Source organism: Calonectris borealis, chromosome 15 (assembly GCF_964195595.1).
Source record: "Calonectris borealis chromosome 15, bCalBor7.hap1.2, whole genome shotgun sequence".
NCBI lineage: Eukaryota > Metazoa > Chordata > Aves > Procellariiformes > Procellariidae > Calonectris > Calonectris borealis.
In genome coordinates this window covers 2,260,533-2,276,740 of record NC_134326.1, presented here as the reverse complement: position 1 = coordinate 2,276,740, position 16,208 = coordinate 2,260,533, and the positions used below count along the sequence as shown (strand labels likewise).

Sequence of the window (16,208 nt, the reverse complement as noted above, 5' to 3'; positions counted from 1 at the left end):
CTGCGATTGGCGGGCACGGAAGCCACGCCCCCATGTTGTTGTCAGGAGCAGAGAGAAGATGGCGGCGGCCGCGGCGGTGAGGGGCATCGGGGGCGGGCTGGGCCGCAGCCTGCGGGAGCTCCGCATCCACCTGTGCCAGCGCTCCGCGGGCAGCCGCGGCGTCAGGTGAGCCGGGGCCGGGAGCCGCAGGGAGGAGCCGGGCCCGGCGGGGGCCAGCGAGGCCCCGGCCCGCCCGGCCCCAGCGGGCTCAGCCACGGGGATCCGCCGTTCCTCCTTCCCTCCCCAGAGACTTCATCGAGCAGCACTATGTGACCCTGAAGAAGGCAAATCCCGACTTCCCCATCCTGATCCGCGAGTGCTCCGGTGTCCAGCCCACGCTCTGGGCGCGGTACGGTACGTGGACAGCTGGAAGCGAGCGCCGGAGCCCCGCGCTCTGCAGCGAGCGGGGGGTTCAGCGGCTGCAGCGAGCGACGCTGGGGGAGAGGGAGCCGCTGTCCGGGAGGCCCGGTGGGGGCTGACTTCAGAGAAGTGTGTGACTGCTGCGTGACCTGGCGGGAGGCAGGAAAGGCACCTGCGGCTCAGGAGGTGTTTTGCCAGCTTGTGGCTGTGATCTCCCACCCCCGTGGGATTCCTATACAGAAAAACGTTTGGGTTTTCTTTGCTTTCGCTGCATTCTCAGTGAAATGCCAAGGAGGGAGCAGAAAAGCTTTGTCTTCTTCCTAAAGCCATCTGGGCTGGACAAAATTAGTTTAGAAACTTTCTTTCAAAGAGATGCAATGACTCTTTAAGCACAAGTGTCCCAGTGCAAGCACACAGGCCTGTAGAGCCTGCTGGTATAGTGCCTGTCTCATGTCTGTATGTGACCTGCAGGGAAATACACCCCCAGGTAGGAACAGCAAGTTTTTCAGCACTATTTTACTGAAGTGTTGGTGAGCATCTTGATGTGAGCAGGCCAAAAGCCACCAGGTTGCTTTGGGATATGGTGGAGGCCTCTGCCCCGCTGCTGTGCAGCAGAAGTTAACAAAAAGAGGCAAGGAAGCGTGTTAGGCTGCATTGGCTTCTCTCCAAGGGAAAGGCTCAGAATAAAGAGAAGGTGGAAGCGGTAACTTGGGCACAGGGAGGCACCGTGGTGGGTGCGAAAGGGTGGTGATGGGAGCCTGGGCTGTGATGCCAGGGGCACTTGGGGGACCTAAAGCAGGGCTTTGGGTTGCCCTTGCAGCAGAAAAGGACCAAGGCACCTGCCCCCTTTCTCACCCTCTGTCTTTCCTGCAGAGTTTGGCAAGGAGAAAAGCGTGCCGCTGAACAACCTTACCATGGACGAGGTGGCCAAGGCCTTGGAGAACATCGTGAAAAGCAAGGTGTGAAGACAGTAAATACGCGCGTGCTGAAGACTTGACTGATGATCTTTAATGTAAAATGTGTATCTTTAACTTATCAATCGCATAAACGCAATGTGCTTACCCTGAGCTTCGCATGTTGGGGTTTAAAGCCAAAAGGAGATGCTGGAGGGAGTGGCCGATCCCGCAGGGTTTATACACCACCTCCCCGGTATCAAGAGCCCGTCTGCCCGGGTTGCAGCTCAGCTCTGCCCCTGCACCGAGCTCCGGGGAGGCACAGGGCAGCCTGCTGGTAGCTACGAGGTGGTGACAAGGATGGAAACAGCCTTATCTTGCCAAGGACCAGTGTCCCCGTGCAGCCAGCACTGGTGCTGACAGCTGGCGGTTAGACCCCTAACCAGGGCGAACAGTTTACTCCTCCTTGGAGTGCAGGGGGAGGGACGGGAGGCGGCGTGGCCTAGGAGAAGGCAGACAACGCGGCGTGGCAGGGACTGAAGGCAGAGGCTCCCAGGGGCTGCCCGACCATGTCCAGCAGTGCCCGTGCCCGCTCCTGGAGTTCTGGGGTGCTCTGGTGCTGCTCAAGGGCCTGGTGCCCGCCTTGCCTGACGAAGTCAGCAGCAGCCTGTGTGAGAGGAGAGGGGTGCGAGCTGGCTGGCTGCCACCTGAGCAGCCGCTACAGCTGATCCTGCCTGCCCAGAGCCACCACTGTACAGCCCAGGGAAGGGGGCTGAAGGAGTTCCCCAGAGCCCTACCAGACACTAAAGTCCCAAGCCAGGTAAATCCAGCCATGCTGATCGCTGGCTGGGAGCGCACAAAGCTTGAAGTAAGCACAATTGAATTAAAAGAATCCCCACATGATAACCTGAAAGGGTACTAACAACTGTCCAAAAAACAGTCATTGTCAATGAAAAGGAACTCCCAGAGACACAAGAAGGGCTTCCACCCTCTGCATCACACAAGTGCCCCCCTTCAGGCACGTGTCTGGGTGCTGAGGAGTGGGGGGCTAGCGTGGCAATGACTGAAGGCAGTATTATGTAAATAATAATAATAATCCCCATCCCCGGCTTTACGATCTCGTGCTTGATTCTGGGGCAGGCATCCTCCGCTCTTACCTCGGGCCAGTGCAGGAAGAGGAGGTGCAGCAGCTCGAGGCACTGCCCCACCACTTCGGGGTGGGGCAGCGCGAGGGTGGGCAGCAGCAGGGGCAGGGCAGGCTGCCGGTGCAGCTGCTGGCAGTAGGCTGGCCCCTTCTCTGCTATATTGCACAGAACTGTCAGGACCTGGACGGAGAAGCCACGAAAGGGAGTGAGCAATGAACACTTTGTTAGTGTGCAGATTCCTGACAAACTTAGATCTCCAAAGAACTCCCCACGTCCATGTGCCCACCAACTGGCTGGATTTTGAATGGTCTTTAAAAGCCTTCTCCATCCCCACCCCAAGGCACTGTTCATCGCTGTGCCAAGCAGACGCAGCCGTTCCCCCCACACCTTGGCAGAGCATCCCCCCAGGACCCCCTAAAGCTTTAGGGTCTTCCAAAAGAAGGTGGCAGCAGCAACTCCAGGTGTTGGCAGGCCTGACCCCAAGTTAACATCTACTTTGGGACACCTCTTCTGCCAGGACAAGACTCTGTCACGGGTAAATACAGATGTAGTGACTTCAGGGGAGGCGGATGGTGACTTTACCACAGCACGAGACCTTCCGCCAAGCTGTTGCTAGCGCCCCAAGCCACCCTCCAACTTGAGCACCGTGCGTGCGGGATTCATGTTCCTGAAAGTCCAGCGCTTCCCCCCAGACCTGGGGCATGAGGCTGAGGTCTTACCAACGCACTGGCCATCTGGGAACACGGCAGGAGCTGCAGCAGGGCCGGGAGCAAGTCCAGGGAGAGCAGAGCAGAGCAGAAGAAGGGCTCGTCCGCTAGGGTGGGCAGAGAAGGAACGTGTCAATAAAATCGAGGTTTCTGAGGGAGGTCTCTGTAGACAAGACGCCGTGAGTCTGCCAGCAATCAAGGCGGGTCCCGGCAGCAGCTCTGGCTTGGCTGACAGCCCTGCGGGACGCTCACCCGTGAGGTTATTCAGCAGCCAGAGACACTCCTGTGCGATGAATGGGTGCTGCTGGAGGAAGCACTGCAGGATGAGGAAGAGGGCGATGAGCAGGCGCTCGTCCTGGATCTGGACTTCGCAGCCCGTCTCCTCTGCCAGCAGGTTGCTGAGACACCGCAGCACTGGGCAGACGAGCTGTGACGGTGGAAAACACAGAGCCCTGTAGCTGGACTGGATCCCCACAGCAGTGCCGAGAACGGCCAGCACCCTGCCTGTGTCTTACCAGCTCCAGGCCTTCAGGAGCATCTCGGGGGATTTCAGAAGCCAGGTCGAGCAAGAGCGAGGTGAGGGCAGGCAAGGCCCCCAGCGCCAGCAATGCCGCGTTGGCTGTGTGGCTGCAAAGGGAAGGGACGGCGTGGTTGCTCTCAGCGCTCGGAGAGGGAAGACTGCTGCAGCCCTTGCCGAACAACGGGGCCTGGAAATTCAGAGCGCTCTCCTGAACCGCCACAGGGCTTGTTTCATGTTTGAATAGCAGCTTGTTTCTGAGCTTATGAGAAAGTTTAAAAGCCCGTGAAAAACAGATCCACTGGAATTATCTGTGTGGGTCTGGAAACAACAGCCCCGATCCTTCTTTGAGTACCCACACATTCCTTTCTGCTGGGGCTGCTGAAAGAGATGGCACTGGAGCAGCCATGCCCCGGCAGGCAGAGATTGTTGGCAGCAGCCCGCCCGGCCAGGTGACACTGGGCCAACCCCAGAAGCGTGAGGATTCAGGGAGTTTGCCTTGGGGAGTGCGGGGGACAACTCCAGACATGGGGAGGTGATTGGGGCGGTTTCAGAGGACTGGGAACAGCCTCCTCAGGTTTATCACCTGTTATCACCCTGTAAAGGAACTCGGTGATCCTGCAAACAGCGCGTGTGTGCTCAGGTACGAGAGTGGGAATGCCCAGGATGGCAGGGACATTGCTTTCCCAAGGGAAAGGGGCAAGGGGAGGCGATCCAGGTCCCCTCACAGGACCCTGGGCCTTCCTGCCTCTCTGTTTGGCTGCCCCCAGGGAACTTAAAATGAGGAGAAAAGCGCGTTTACCTACAAACGATGTAGTGGAGACACCATGCAAACTCCACGGCTGCTCCTATCCCAGCCTTGAGGCCGGAGCAAACCAGTCGAAGCATGTGCTGGGGGAGAACAGAGTCCAGAACCAAGCTGGGGTCAGAAGAGCAGAGTTAACGGAGGCACAGGCCAGAGCACAAGCAGGACAGACAACTGACAGGGAGACGCTAGCCCTGGCTGCTGAGCAGGGAGCTGCTCTCCCCCGTACTGGGGCCCACGTGCTCCAAAACACACCTGGAGGGGACTCTGACCTAAGGGCTGCAGCCTCAGGCAGCACTAAGGCCCCGCACAAGCTCTCCCTGTCCGTGGCAGGGCCTGGGGGCACTCACGGCCCCTGGCTGGGGTCACATTTTTGGCACTGGGGGCTGTCAAGCTGATCTTTTCCTTCGCGGGAGGAATACAACCGGAATTTTCCTGCGAGCCTACCCTGCTCAACACTGTCCTTTACCGAAATACCAGAGCTGTCTGCTCAGATGAGGCTGAGGGAGAAGAGTTGAGCCCCGCACCCTGATCTGCAACAAAACCTCCACAGTTCTGGTAGGATTCTGCTCTGAACTATTAATATCACTGGGATGGGAAAGGCGTCGTTGTCCCTGGCACGCAAATACCACGCCGGGCCCCAGGGCCCATCCTGATGCAGGGTTAAGAGGCTCGGACTCACGGTATGATCTCTGTGGGGGCTTCCTTGGCTTGGAGGAGCTGCGAGAGGACGTAGCCCAGACCTTCCAGCACAGCCTCGTGCGGGGACTGCAATCAAACAGAACAAAGCTGATCCCGCGTGACAGAGCCGGGGGATCCCCGGGGGCCAGCTGCCGTGCTGGTGAGAGGGCGATACCTCTTTGTAACACCAAACCAAGCAGCTGAGCAGCGCAGTCTCTCCATGCCTGGAGAAGAGGGGGCACAGCAGGGGACCGGGAGTGATAGAGCAACCTGTGGCCACACCGAAGCTGAGCTGTCCCCCCTCCCCGCGCTCACATGGGCTGCAGCTGTAGGGATCCAGGAGCCCAAACACAGCAGCAGTGCTGCTTTGAGCATTCAGATCTGCAAACGACAGCCCCGCTCGCTGCGTTGGCCTCGTATGCCTGCTGGACCCAAACTGTGCGGAGGGGAGAAGCCTGCAGCTCCCCGTGTTACAGACTGTTTATCGGCAAGCCACAGTTATGGATGTGAGAGATTCAGCTGGAGAAGAGCACAAGGTGGTGACCTGAGCCCCGAAAATGGAGTGCAGGAGAGCCCATGAGAGATCCTCACCCACAAGGGAGCAGCCCTCTGCAGAGGGGTCTCTGCCCGTGGCCACAGCTGGAAGGAGGGCTGGTAACTCAGTACTGTCAGCCAGCGTCTAAAGGGCATAAGAAAAGGCGTCTTTCTGGGGCAGGGCAGGGAAAGAGTGTGGCTGAGCTATTTCACCCACCTGGATGCAGGATGCCAGCGCTGGAATGATGCCCTGAGGCAGAAGCTGCTTCCTCACAGCTTCACTTTCTACTACCAGGTTCCCCAGCGTGTACAAACACAGCTCCTGAAACATGCCCGAGAGAGCAGGTCACCCCCTCCGCACGCCGCAGCGGGACCCTGGCCAGCTTGGGCAGCCAGCAAGGCCCCCAGGTCCCTGCACCCCGGGACTAGGGCACACACTCCCCCTGAAGCTGTCTTTAGAGGGGTAAACATAGAATGATACTGCCGAACTCTCCAGCTACCCCATTCCCAGCTGTATCAACTTCAATTTATCCTTTTTCTATCTGGCTCAGGTTGGGATCTGATCACTTCTACTTTGGAGGCTTTTCGGGCTTCTAATTATTGCTATGACATTTCCCTGAGACCCCTCTAATTCCGCAGTATTCTTCTGGAGACTGCCCATGTGCTGCATTAAAATGTGATCATCACCTTGGGGTTGTTCCCCATCTTGTTCCTCAGCTCTGATCCTGTCTGCTTCTCAAAGGAGCTCAGCACGCTGCACGAGGCGCACTGCTCGGCAGCCGCCAAAACACACGGGCATCCCAGAGCTACTCCAACTGTTCGCTCCTTCGCCCGGATCAAACTGCACAGCCGGGAGGCAGAGGCACTCTGCTCTTCCTCCCGACCTGGACAACAGCCTGCCTACTTGTTGCGTGAAGGTAAGCTGACAAAGTAGCTGTCCCTGCCTCCCAACCTGCAGCTGCTCATTTCTTTCACTTTTCCAAGATCTTTTAAAACACCTAAACTGACCCCCATCTAGTATTTCTGCTTTACCCACCAAACAGACGCCAAGGTACCTCCTGTCCAGGCCCAGCCTGTGTCTGATGATGGAGTCTAACTGCCACAGCCTGCAGTCCTTGCTGCCCCAAACGGAGCTTGGGGCTGAAGAGGAGGAACCCATTGCAAATGGGGCAACCCACGGCGTCCTGCACTGTGGCAGGAGGATTTTCCTGGCCTGGATGAGGCTTGAGAGCATTTAAGAGTAGCCTGCAGCTACCCGGAAAGAGGTGCAAACACGATGGAACCAAACTCCTCTTGGTGTTGGGATGGGGCACAGTGAAGGGGGTCTCCATATTTCCAAGACTTGGCCAGACAAAGCCTCCCTGCCCTGGGCTAGCACCGGGGACAGTCCTGCTCCAACGGGAAGGTTGGACTAGAGACTTCCAGAAGGCCCCTTCCCACCAGCACTCCTATGTGAGCCATGTTAGGCTAAGGCTGGCCGAAAGAGGTCAACACCCAACTGCTACCAAAGGATTATCAGGTGCGAGAGCCCTGGCAAACGTAAGCATGGATCTTACCGTGAACTCAACACTGTGTCCTGAGAGGTAGGTGAGGAGATAGGAGGTCACTGGCAGACATGCCTCAGCCACAGCAGGGTCACTGGAGTGGGAAAGCTCGTGGAGACAGCGGGCTGACTCCATCTGCATGTCAGCCAGGCTGCTGGTGAAGAGCCCGATGAGTGTCCGGATGCTGCCATCCAGCCTGGTGGAACCCAAAGGGTGCTGTCACCTCCTGCCTTCCCACCCTCGGCCACACACCAGCTCGTCCACACGACTGGTACAAAGGGCCGCTCTGGACATGCAGTGCCAGACCTGGGCTGACCTGACAAACTTCTGCTGAGTCTCCTTGTTCTGCAGAGCCCAGCGGAGGCGGCTGAGTGATCTTTTCCTGTCCTCTGAACCCCTCTGCATGCCTCTGAGCAGCTCAAGAACCTATTCGAAAATTAAAAAATGGGTGAATTTCAAGCAGTGCTAAGGTTAAGATTTCATCCTTGGAGGCAAAGAAACCCAGGGCACAAAGACGGTCACAAAGAACCTTACTGTTTCTCACTGTGTCTGGAAGTGACTCAGAAAACACTCCCAAACCCATCCCCACCCAGGCTCCTCCACATGCCTAGAAGCTGGGAAGACCCCAGGGACCCCCATCACCATGGAGAACATCACGCTCTTCACCTCATCCTCTGAGAGAGGGTCTGGCACGATCTCTGCTCCATCCTGTCCACCCTCCTCTGCTGTGGTGTCCTCCCGCAGAAGCCGCTTGCTGACCAGCTGCTCCTGCCGCCGGGCTTTCCTGAGAGCTGTGATCGAACTGGTCACCGTCACCACCTGCCTAGGTCAAGACGCTTCTCCATCCCACCGAAGACCCTCATTCCTTTTCACGGGGAGAAACTGCCAGTTCCTCCTCGCGTGAGCTGGGAGGGACGCACGAGGCAGTGACTGCACTTAGACCTCGCACGCCGCAGGCTGCGGGGACGGCCATGCATCAACGCATGCAGCCACGGCTGGGCAAACCGGTACGAAGGCAGGACAGCGGCGTGAGGACCAGGGTGGCCGCACTGGGAGGGACCCAAAGATGGTTTTAGGTAGGCGAGACCTTGGAAAACCCAAACCGCAGGGAGGCGGTCGAGGAAACGGGGCATCCAGGGCAGAAAAGCCACGTGGATTTAAAAATGAGGCTGCAGGACGCTTCCCCGAGCGGGCGGGGAGCCCGCGGATGCCCACCACCGCGAACACCCGGGACGCGCGGCCAGACGGGGCGCGGGGCCGGGCTCTGTCTGGGTGCCGCTGTGGGGCAGAGCTGGCGGCCGGCGGGGTCCCACCAGCGGCCCCGCCACCCACGGGAGGGGCCACAAACCCGCCCCGACCCCGAGAGCTCTCTCCAGGGCCCGGCCCCGTCCTGCCGCGCCTCCGCCCCCCCCCCGCCCCGCCCGGGCAGGCCCCGGCCCCGGCCCCGGCCCCGGCGCGGACCTGCCTCTCGCTCCCGCCGCCGGGCGCGCAGCTCCTCCGCGCCGCGGCCGCTGGGCCCGGCCCCGCGCCGCCGCCGGCCCCACATGGCGGCGGGGCGGAGGAGGCGGAGGAGGAGGCCGGGCCGGGAGCGGGCAGGGCCGCAGGGAGGCGGCCGAGCAGGGCCGGGCCCGGGGCGGGGCGGCGGGCAGGGCCGGATGGCGGCGGCCGCCGGTGCCGCTGCCTGGGTCCCCGGGCAGCCCCGGGAAGGGTGGCCGGGACCCTGCTGTCCCCCCCCGAGGGCTCGGCCGGCGGGTCCGCCCGCAGCCCGGGGAGCCCCGGGGGCCGGGGCCCAGGCGCAGGAGGACCAGGGTCGGCCCTTCCCGGGGCAGGGGCTCTGCTGGGAGGGAGCCCGGCCGGGCCCCTGCGTGGCCGGGGTCGGTCGCGGGGAGCACATGGTGGCCCTCTGCGGAGCGGCCGCGGCACTGGCTGCAGGGATGGGGTGCAGGGCTTCCACGCGGGGACGTAGACACGAGTGTGCACGGCGGGGGGAAAGCAGCCAGAGGATGAACTCCTCTGGCCCTGCAGGGCTGAACCCAGCCAGCCTCCGGGCTCAGGCAAGGTTTCTGCTCGCGCAGGGCTGGATTGCGTGTTTGTTGAAGCCAAAAAAGCCCGGAGGCTCACCAGAAACGTAAGACAACGGGGCTCGGTGTCCTGGGATCTTCCACGGTGGTGACGAGAACAAGAAAGTCATCACGCAAAAGACGGCTCCAAAACCACATGTCTCTGAAGTGGGGTGTGGCTGGCCACTGAGGAGATAAAGAGTCATTTTTCCCCATTTGGAGGAATTTGCAGCTGGTGGCCAGCAGTGAGCAATTAAAAGGTACCAGGCCCAGACAGTTAGAGCTGCCGACTTCACGCAAGGGAGTAGCGAGGAGAACTCAGAAAGGCAGCTATGATTTTTCCACGATGCACACAGGAGTGGTTTCATGTAACCCGAGAACGGAGAAGAGGAATCGTGGAGTTACTGAACCCCTCTGCACAAGGAATTGCTCAAGCAAAGGCAGCAGAAGCAGTGCAGCACTCCACCTGTGACGCCAAGAACAAGAAAATGAGCTGCAGTAGATGTAACGAGCAAGAGGAGACCTTACCTTCAGCCACCCCAGCAGCAGAGTGCCAGAGCACATGGGACAGGCAGCTTCTGCCCCAACTCTTCTCACATTGATAGTGTCTTTCTGCAATGCTGCATTAAAAACAAACTGGGAATTGCATCTTCTAGCTGTGCAGTTTTGTTGCCTTTCTGAAATCCAACATAGGCAGAGAAATCCCTGGGGAAAAAAAACCCTGATGGATCTTTCCAAATGCCTGGTGGTCTCCACTCGCTGACAGGGAGCATTAACATTTTGGCATAGGTGCAGCCACCAGCTGCCTAAGGAGCACGGGGCAAGGGATGTGAAATCCTTGGCCAAGCCAAATAGCCAGGTTGCCAAGGAAGCTGATCTTGGGTGAAGAAGTGCCCCTCACAGCGTTGGGCTGTGCGCACAGTGGATGGGAATTTGTCCTGTCCCCATCCTATGTGAGACACGGGCATCTGGCGATGGTCTGGATGCTGGGTACGACAGTCCCGTACCCTTCTGCATTGCCTCCTGCAGGGTGCTCAGCACCCAGTGGGCTCTGAGGCATAGCAAGTCCAGAGCATCTGGAAGCAAAGGTGTGTTTGGACTGGTCCCCAGAGTGCGTTTAGGGCACCTTTACTGCACTTTCTTCCCTGATCCTTCCTAGGAAAGTGAGCAGCATTGGCACTTAGACCAAAACCCTTCCCAGCCCAGAGCCGGGGGAAGCGAAGCAGAAGTGATTTGGGCGGTTGCTGTGTGGCGCGTTGCTTCCCGTGGCACAGCCGGCCCCGTCCAGCTCAGGAAGTCACGCAGAGGGAGCAAGGGCAGCACCCAGGAACCTGCCTCCAGGTGCCCGCCAGCCCTGACCGTGCGGATCTAAATGCTGCGGAAGTGCCAACGGCAGCTGGAAGACACCTGCAGGCACTGAGGTCTCATTCGGCTGGAGGCAAGGGAGGATCAGGCGCAGGAGAGAGCTGGGCACTTGCAGAGCCTTTGGCACCTACGCCTTGGATTTGGCAGCAGCTAGAGGAACCAGCTGTGGGACAAGGAAACATTTCAGTCGTGAGCTGGCTGGTGAGTCACTGGACAAACCCACCCCCGCTTCGTGCCCCCCCGCAGCGAGGGGGGCTTCGCACAAATGCTGGAGGAGAGCTTCTCCCCGGGAGGGTGGTGCAGCCCCACGATGGCACAGAGAGGTAGGGAGAGCTCTGTCCTCAGAGGTTTTTGAGACACGGCCAGGAAAAGCTGTGGCTGATCAGGGCTAGTGCTGTCAACAGACCTGCTTGAAGCAGGAGGTCAGACTGGAGACCCCCGAAGACTCCTTGCCGCTGCCCCGTCTGGGTGCTCGGACAGAGCTGAGTCAGCACATTCTTAGGAGCCTTTCAAATCTTTGCTTGCTGCTTTTTTGCAATCTGTTGTTAAGACTCTCCCGTCAGCTGGACAGCAAAGCAATACTCGGTGCTGCCAGGGATGCGTACAGACCCTCAAAAGTTATTTTCTACCGTCCCGTTGGAGGCTGGTAATGAATCAAATTGCTGGGTTAGAAAAAGGAAAATATGAAGCCCTCTGTTGCAATTTCCTGCCCCAGATTACATCGCGTGCCACGCAGAGAAACAAACAGAACTGTGGCTCTCCCGTCCTGTGGTCAGACTGATATATCTGGCTTCACTGTCTGTAACTCGGCATTTCCAGTTTCTCCTGATCCGTGGGATTTCCTGGTCACTTAGGAACGGGGTCTCTGCAGCAAGGCAGCCCGGGCAGGAAGGCGCAGAGCCTGGCGCCTGCTGCCTCGGGAAAAGCCACCCTGCCTTGCTGAACCCCTGCTTTTGGGGTGGGGTGAGACCAGTGTCACTGACTCCCTGCCAAGGAGTGAGTGGCACGGGTGTAGCTCTTGGGTGTTTCACTGGTGAAACGAGCTTGGAGCTTTGCCCTGAGTCATGGCTGAGTAGCCAGGCGGGTGTTGATGCGGTGTGGGCAGCGAAGGGCAGTTGGGCAGGAGCGGTGAGGGCAGCGCTGTGTCCCTGAGGGGTGGCTCTCCGGGGCTGAACCTGCCCAAGTCAGCCCTCCTGTCGGCTGGATCTGAATGGTCCCCTCAGCTGCCACTGCCTCAAGAGTGCTGCCTTTCACCGTTGCTCTCCTCATTTCTAGGCTGTTCACCATGAACGTGGCTGTTCTCCTCCTCCTGGGACTGCGGCTGTTGGAGGCAGAAGGCAGGTGTTTCTTCAATCGCACTGAGAAGCACTGTGTGTGCTACAACCTGTCCCAGGAAAGCCTGAGCAGCATCATCCAGTGCCTCCCAGCCTCTGTCGTGGAGTTTTGGGGGGGAGAGCTGGAGAGATATGTAGCCTTCCCCATCAACGACCTGGACCCCTCCACCATTGAAATGGTGGGCTCCCTTGACATCAGAAAAATAATTTTTGGTGGTCTCCTGGTGCCTGAGATACTCCTCGCCCGAGTCCTGAAGTTCTTCTCCTACACCCACGTGCAGGAGCTGGTGTTTGAGAGCTGCATTTTCGAGGGGAGAGGAAACTGGGCTGAAATGGCCGGCCAGGGCTTGCCCGTATTGTCCCTGCGCTTCCACAACGTGACATCTGCCCCGCTGACGGGCCGCGAGCAGGACTTCTCTAGTCTGAGCGGCTGGCTGGAGACCCTGCAGGAGCTGGCTGTCACTGGCTCCCGTGTCACCAGCCTGCCCTGTGGCATCGGGAGGGTGTTCAGAGCTCTGCGCTCCCTGGACGTGGCACAAAACAGCCTTGGGGATGAGAGCTTGATGCCCGCCTTTTGCGAGGGGGCTTTCCCTCAGCTCCAGGAACTGAGTCTGCAACGCAACAACCTGACATCCTACCACAGCGTGTGCGAAAGCATGCAGCTGCTGCGTGAGCTCCAGCATTTAGATCTCAGCCAGAACAAGCTCATGGCAGACCCGTCCTCCTCCTGCCAGTGGCCAGTGGCCCTCCGAATTTTTAACTTGTCTGACACTGGCTTGGATGAAGTCCTCACACCTCTGCCTCCCAGCCTAGAAGTGTTGGACATGAGCTGCAACCACCTCCATGCTGTAGACATCTCCCTCAGCTCCCTGAAGAAGCTCTTCCTGAGCCAAAACGTGCTGCAGGCTGCCCCCTCCATGAGGAATTATCCCACGTTGGACACCCTCCACCTGGATAACAACTCGATTGCAGAGCTGCCATGGGATGAGGTGAAGCTCCTGGGGCACCTGCGGGATGTGACTGCGGCTGGCAACCCCTACAACTGCTCATGCTCTGGGGCCGGGGGGGTCCAGGCACTGGCGGGCCTGGTGCACCTTGGGCAGGGCTGGCCCCAGGACTACAGGTGCCACTCGCCCCCTCGCTACCAGGGCAGGCTGGTGAAGGACGTGCCGGTCTCGGTGCTGCAGTGTAACAGCGCTGCGGTGATTGCCCCTGTCTGCATTGCCCTCACCCTGCTCGGCGTGGCCGGGGCCGTCTGCCTGCTCAGATCCAGGCCCAGGCTCCTCCGGCCCTGCCTCAGAGTGTGAAGGGGACGTGTGACCATTCCCACCAGTGCTTCCCCGCAGGGCCTCAGCCCCAGGGGCTGCAAGGCCAGGAGCTCTGTGGAAAGACCCCCAAGTGCTGGTGAGGGGCTCTCTCAGTGTCCCCAGTCCAGGCTTCCTTGTGGAGCAGAACTGTCCCCAGCATTATCCCACAGTGACTGTGGCTTTGCCCATCCAAGTTTTGGGGAAACCCCCAAGTAAAGCCCCTGGCCCTGCTCTGTCCCAGAGCTGCACCCTCCCAGAGGGGTTTTCCTTACGGCCAGCTCTAACTCCCCGGGCCCCAACGTGCACCCGTTGCCCCTGTGATATCATCTGCCCTGAACAAGAGGAGTCCAGCTCCATCAAATTCGCACGGCTGCAGGCAGCGCTCAGATGCCCCAAGCCTCACTGGGGTCTGGTGGTGTCTGCCCAGAGCCCCCCGCACCTTGTAGCCCTGAGCCCCCAGCCCGGCCGTCCTTGCAGCCTCTGCGGCCCCTCTGCTGATCCTCCACCGCTCCTCACCTGGGGCTATGGCTGGGCCATGGCTCTGAGGGTGTCTGGTTTGTGAGGATGTCTGCTAACTGCTATTCAGAATAAGAGAAAAATCACAAAAGACAGGAAAATGAATAAATTAAACACCCCTATATGCAAACGCTAATGAGCCGGAGGTAACAGAGACAGCAACCGAGACCCGAGCTCTCAAGGCACTGGTGGAAGAGCCCCTCAAGTGTGACCTTGAAGAGGTTCAACCAGAAACTTTTTAACTGATAAGAAGAAAACACGTTTATTTTGGGTTCTGGGTTATTCAGAAAGCGTCTCATAGGAAAGAGAAAATTGATTATGGGATGCTGAGGGAGATCGGGGGAATGTGCAAAACTTCCTGGGGAACACTTATGGGAAGATCAAAGGGAGGATCACGGTGGGTGGGTCGCGAAGGAACAAGCATGGGAAAATGGGGACGGGGAAGAAGGGGGCTGGTCGTAGGTAGGCAGCGCTCGCCTGGCCAAGCCCTGCACTTCGTCCCCATGGTCTGTCCTGCCTTCCCATTAAAAGTTATTCCTGGGTATTTTCTGTGTCACCTCACTCTCTGTTCTGTTTGCGCACACGTGCATGTGACCTGTGAGCAAACGCAGGCTGGACTAGCCGGTGGGTGAGAAACCGGAGTGTGGAAAGACCCAAGGAGCTGGAGATTGGCCAAACAGGGCCCAGGGTCCAGCCGTGGATCCGGGATCGGCTTGGGGTCTGCTGCGTGTTCGAGGGCACACGGGTGTGCACCCCCCTGTGGATCGAGGTTGGGGGTGTGGGGTTGTGCCACCAGCCCATGTCAGCCCTGAGCAGCTGGACAGGAGGGATGGGGCCGTGCCACCCGTGTGCTTTGTGCTCATGGGCGCGCTGTTGCTGGTTAGACAGGTGCTAGCAAAGGCACTGCTCTGCTTGTGTTGGCCCGCGTGGACGTGTGTACATCAGGTGCCTGCATTTGCATCTTGGGGGTTGGTGCTCAGCCTTGCTACTGGCTGGACCTGGGAATAGGGAGCAGCAGTTGCTGTCCAGTGGATGAGGAAGGAGAAATCCCTGTGTCCCAGAATCCAAGGATTCGCTTTCCCTTAGCAGCACTCACATGAGACACAACCCCACCCCTTGCTCTGCCACTGATGGAGCCCCAGATGCTGCTTGCTCCATTTGCAATGACGGCTCATGTCCAGCCTGGCATCACCCCCACGCCTGAAGACATTGGGGCAGTGTTGTAATGTCATTCTATAGGGGAATGGTGGCAGACAGAGGGACACGTGTGCATCTCCTCATTGTGCCTGGTCCTGTCCAAATGCACAGCCTGCATTTCCACAGACCACGTAGATCCTCAACTTCAGCATTTCCCTTTGTGCTTTCTTGGTATGACTGATCTCCCATAAATGTGATTCTGTGGTTTGTGGTTGTTCTGGTACCTAGAAAAACCTTCATGATAGTCCAAGGTCCCTCATCTCCTGTCCCCAGCTTGCAAAGATGTCCCTCTTGGAGCCAGGAGCATGCCAATTGTGTGAGTGGGTCCCAGCACCCGCCTGCCTCCCATGGCCCCGCTGACTCCTTGGCCAGTGGGGCTCAGCCTCCAGAACATGGTGCCTCCAGGATGGACTGGGTCCCTGCCCGGCTCTACCCACACGCCTGTGCCTGACACCCATTAATAATGCAAGCGAACACGATCACCCCGTGTAACCCCATCCCCTGCCCTGTCCGAAACAGCAGCTGAAGGGCTGCCGGGACTGAGCTAGCCGTGGACGCTGGGGAGGCGAGTGCCATTGTGGAGGCTATCACAGGGTGGTTTGGAGGGATCTGTCCCCTGCCTTCGGTGCGGCATGGCCAGGCGCTGCCCAGCTCCCCAGGGGCTCATCCAGCTCCTGGCAGGTGCCGGGTGCGTGGGGCAGGACCCGTCTCATTCCCCCTCTGCCCTGTGTGCCGGCAGGCCAAGCAGGATTGGTGCGTACGAGCAGCTGTGGGACTCCGCCGGGCAGCAGGTAGAGCTGGGGCTGGGGACACCTGCCTTCAGCCCGAACCCCCACACCAGGGAACCGGACTAGGGCGGCAACCACAGCTGTGGTGGCACTGGGACCGCTGGTGGGGCTGGCCTGGGCGGTGGTGATGGGGAGGGGGCATCCTCCCCACCCTGGTGGCTCTGAGCACCATGGTCATAGCAGGAGGGCTCAGGGATGATGTGAAGCCCTGGGACCTGGCCCCAGGCTGCATCAGGGGGACAGAGCTGGGGCAGGTGGGGGTGACCCCCCCACACCACCCCATGCTCCGTGTTTTCAGGGCCGGGAGAAAGCTGGGCGGCCAGCAGCGAAGACCCCCTGCAGCTTCTCTTCGCTGGGAAGGAGGTCCAGGTGAGAGTGGCAGGGACATGGGCATCAAGGGGATGAGGATCCCCAGG

At 59.4% G+C, this 16,208-nt stretch overlaps 3 protein-coding genes across 7 annotated transcripts; 2 read left to right on the top strand and 1 right to left on the bottom strand.

Moving 5' to 3' along the window:
* The first annotated feature begins 21 nt into the window (after positions 1-21).
* Positions 22-1,466, top strand: NDUFA2 (NADH:ubiquinone oxidoreductase subunit A2). The gene is made up of 3 exons (XM_075163989.1): positions 22-165; positions 287-393; positions 1,273-1,466. The coding sequence occupies exons 1-3, from the start codon at positions 59-61 to the stop codon at positions 1,362-1,364; spliced, it is 306 nt and encodes a 101-aa protein (XP_075020090.1). The 5' UTR covers positions 22-58; the 3' UTR covers positions 1,365-1,466.
* Positions 1,467-1,794: 328 nt separating this feature from the next.
* On the bottom strand, positions 1,795-9,867 carry TMCO6 (transmembrane and coiled-coil domains 6). Of its 4 annotated transcripts, none has more exons than XM_075163983.1 (12): positions 9,347-9,867; positions 7,892-8,016; positions 7,542-7,651; positions 7,238-7,421; positions 5,899-6,003; positions 5,149-5,234; positions 4,464-4,580; positions 3,660-3,771; positions 3,397-3,571; positions 3,157-3,251; positions 2,450-2,617; positions 1,795-1,959 (listed from the first exon to the last, which is right to left on the bottom strand). In XM_075163983.1, the coding sequence occupies exons 1-12, from the start codon at positions 9,651-9,653 to the stop codon at positions 1,795-1,797; spliced, it is 1,749 nt and encodes a 582-aa protein (XP_075020084.1). In that variant the 5' UTR covers positions 9,654-9,867. The 4 variants fall into 4 exon arrangements, with proteins under 4 accessions (XP_075020084.1, XP_075020086.1, XP_075020083.1 ...); XM_075163985.1 differs by lacking the exon at positions 9,347-9,867 and adding an exon at positions 8,687-8,771; XM_075163982.1 differs by lacking the exon at positions 1,795-1,959 and having other exon boundaries at positions 2,096-2,617.
* Positions 8,010-14,414, top strand: CD14 (CD14 molecule). 2 transcript variants are annotated; one of them, XM_075163986.1, is made up of 2 exons: positions 8,010-8,301; positions 11,926-14,414. In XM_075163986.1, exon 2 carries the CDS (start codon positions 11,936-11,938, stop codon positions 13,289-13,291), a length of 1,356 nt encoding a protein of 451 aa, XP_075020087.1. In that variant the 5' UTR covers positions 8,010-8,301; positions 11,926-11,935; the 3' UTR covers positions 13,292-14,414. The 2 variants fall into 2 exon arrangements, with proteins under 2 accessions (XP_075020087.1, XP_075020088.1); XM_075163987.1 differs by lacking the exon at positions 8,010-8,301 and adding an exon at positions 10,504-10,851.
* Positions 14,415-16,208: the final 1,794 nt, after the last annotated feature.

What these genes read in the sequence shown, in the direction of transcription:
- TMCO6 (XM_075163982.1), bottom strand. Translation starts at nt 9,653, where the DNA reads ATGAAACCACTCCTGTGTGCATCGTGGAAAAATCATAGCTGCCTTTCT. An exon ending in ACTCAGCAGAAGTTTGTCAG is followed by an intron (nt 7,422 to 7,541) that starts GTCAGCCCAGGT and finishes GGGTTCCACCAG; the next exon opens with GCTGGATGGCAGCATCCGGA. An exon ending in CTCCTGAAGGCCTGGAGCTG is followed by an intron (nt 3,572 to 3,659) that starts GTAAGACACAGG and finishes CCACCGTCACAG; the next exon opens with CTCGTCTGCCCAGTGCTGCG.
- NDUFA2 (XM_075163989.1), top strand. Translation starts at nt 59, where the DNA reads ATGGCGGCGGCCGCGGCGGTGAGGGGCATCGGGGGCGGGCTGGGCCGC. An exon ending in GCGGGCAGCCGCGGCGTCAG is followed by an intron (nt 166 to 286) that starts GTGAGCCGGGGC and finishes TTCCCTCCCCAG; the next exon opens with AGACTTCATCGAGCAGCACT. An exon ending in CACGCTCTGGGCGCGGTACG is followed by an intron (nt 394 to 1,272) that starts GTACGTGGACAG and finishes TCTTTCCTGCAG; the next exon opens with AGTTTGGCAAGGAGAAAAGC.
- CD14 (XM_075163986.1), top strand. Translation starts at nt 11,936, where the DNA reads ATGAACGTGGCTGTTCTCCTCCTCCTGGGACTGCGGCTGTTGGAGGCA.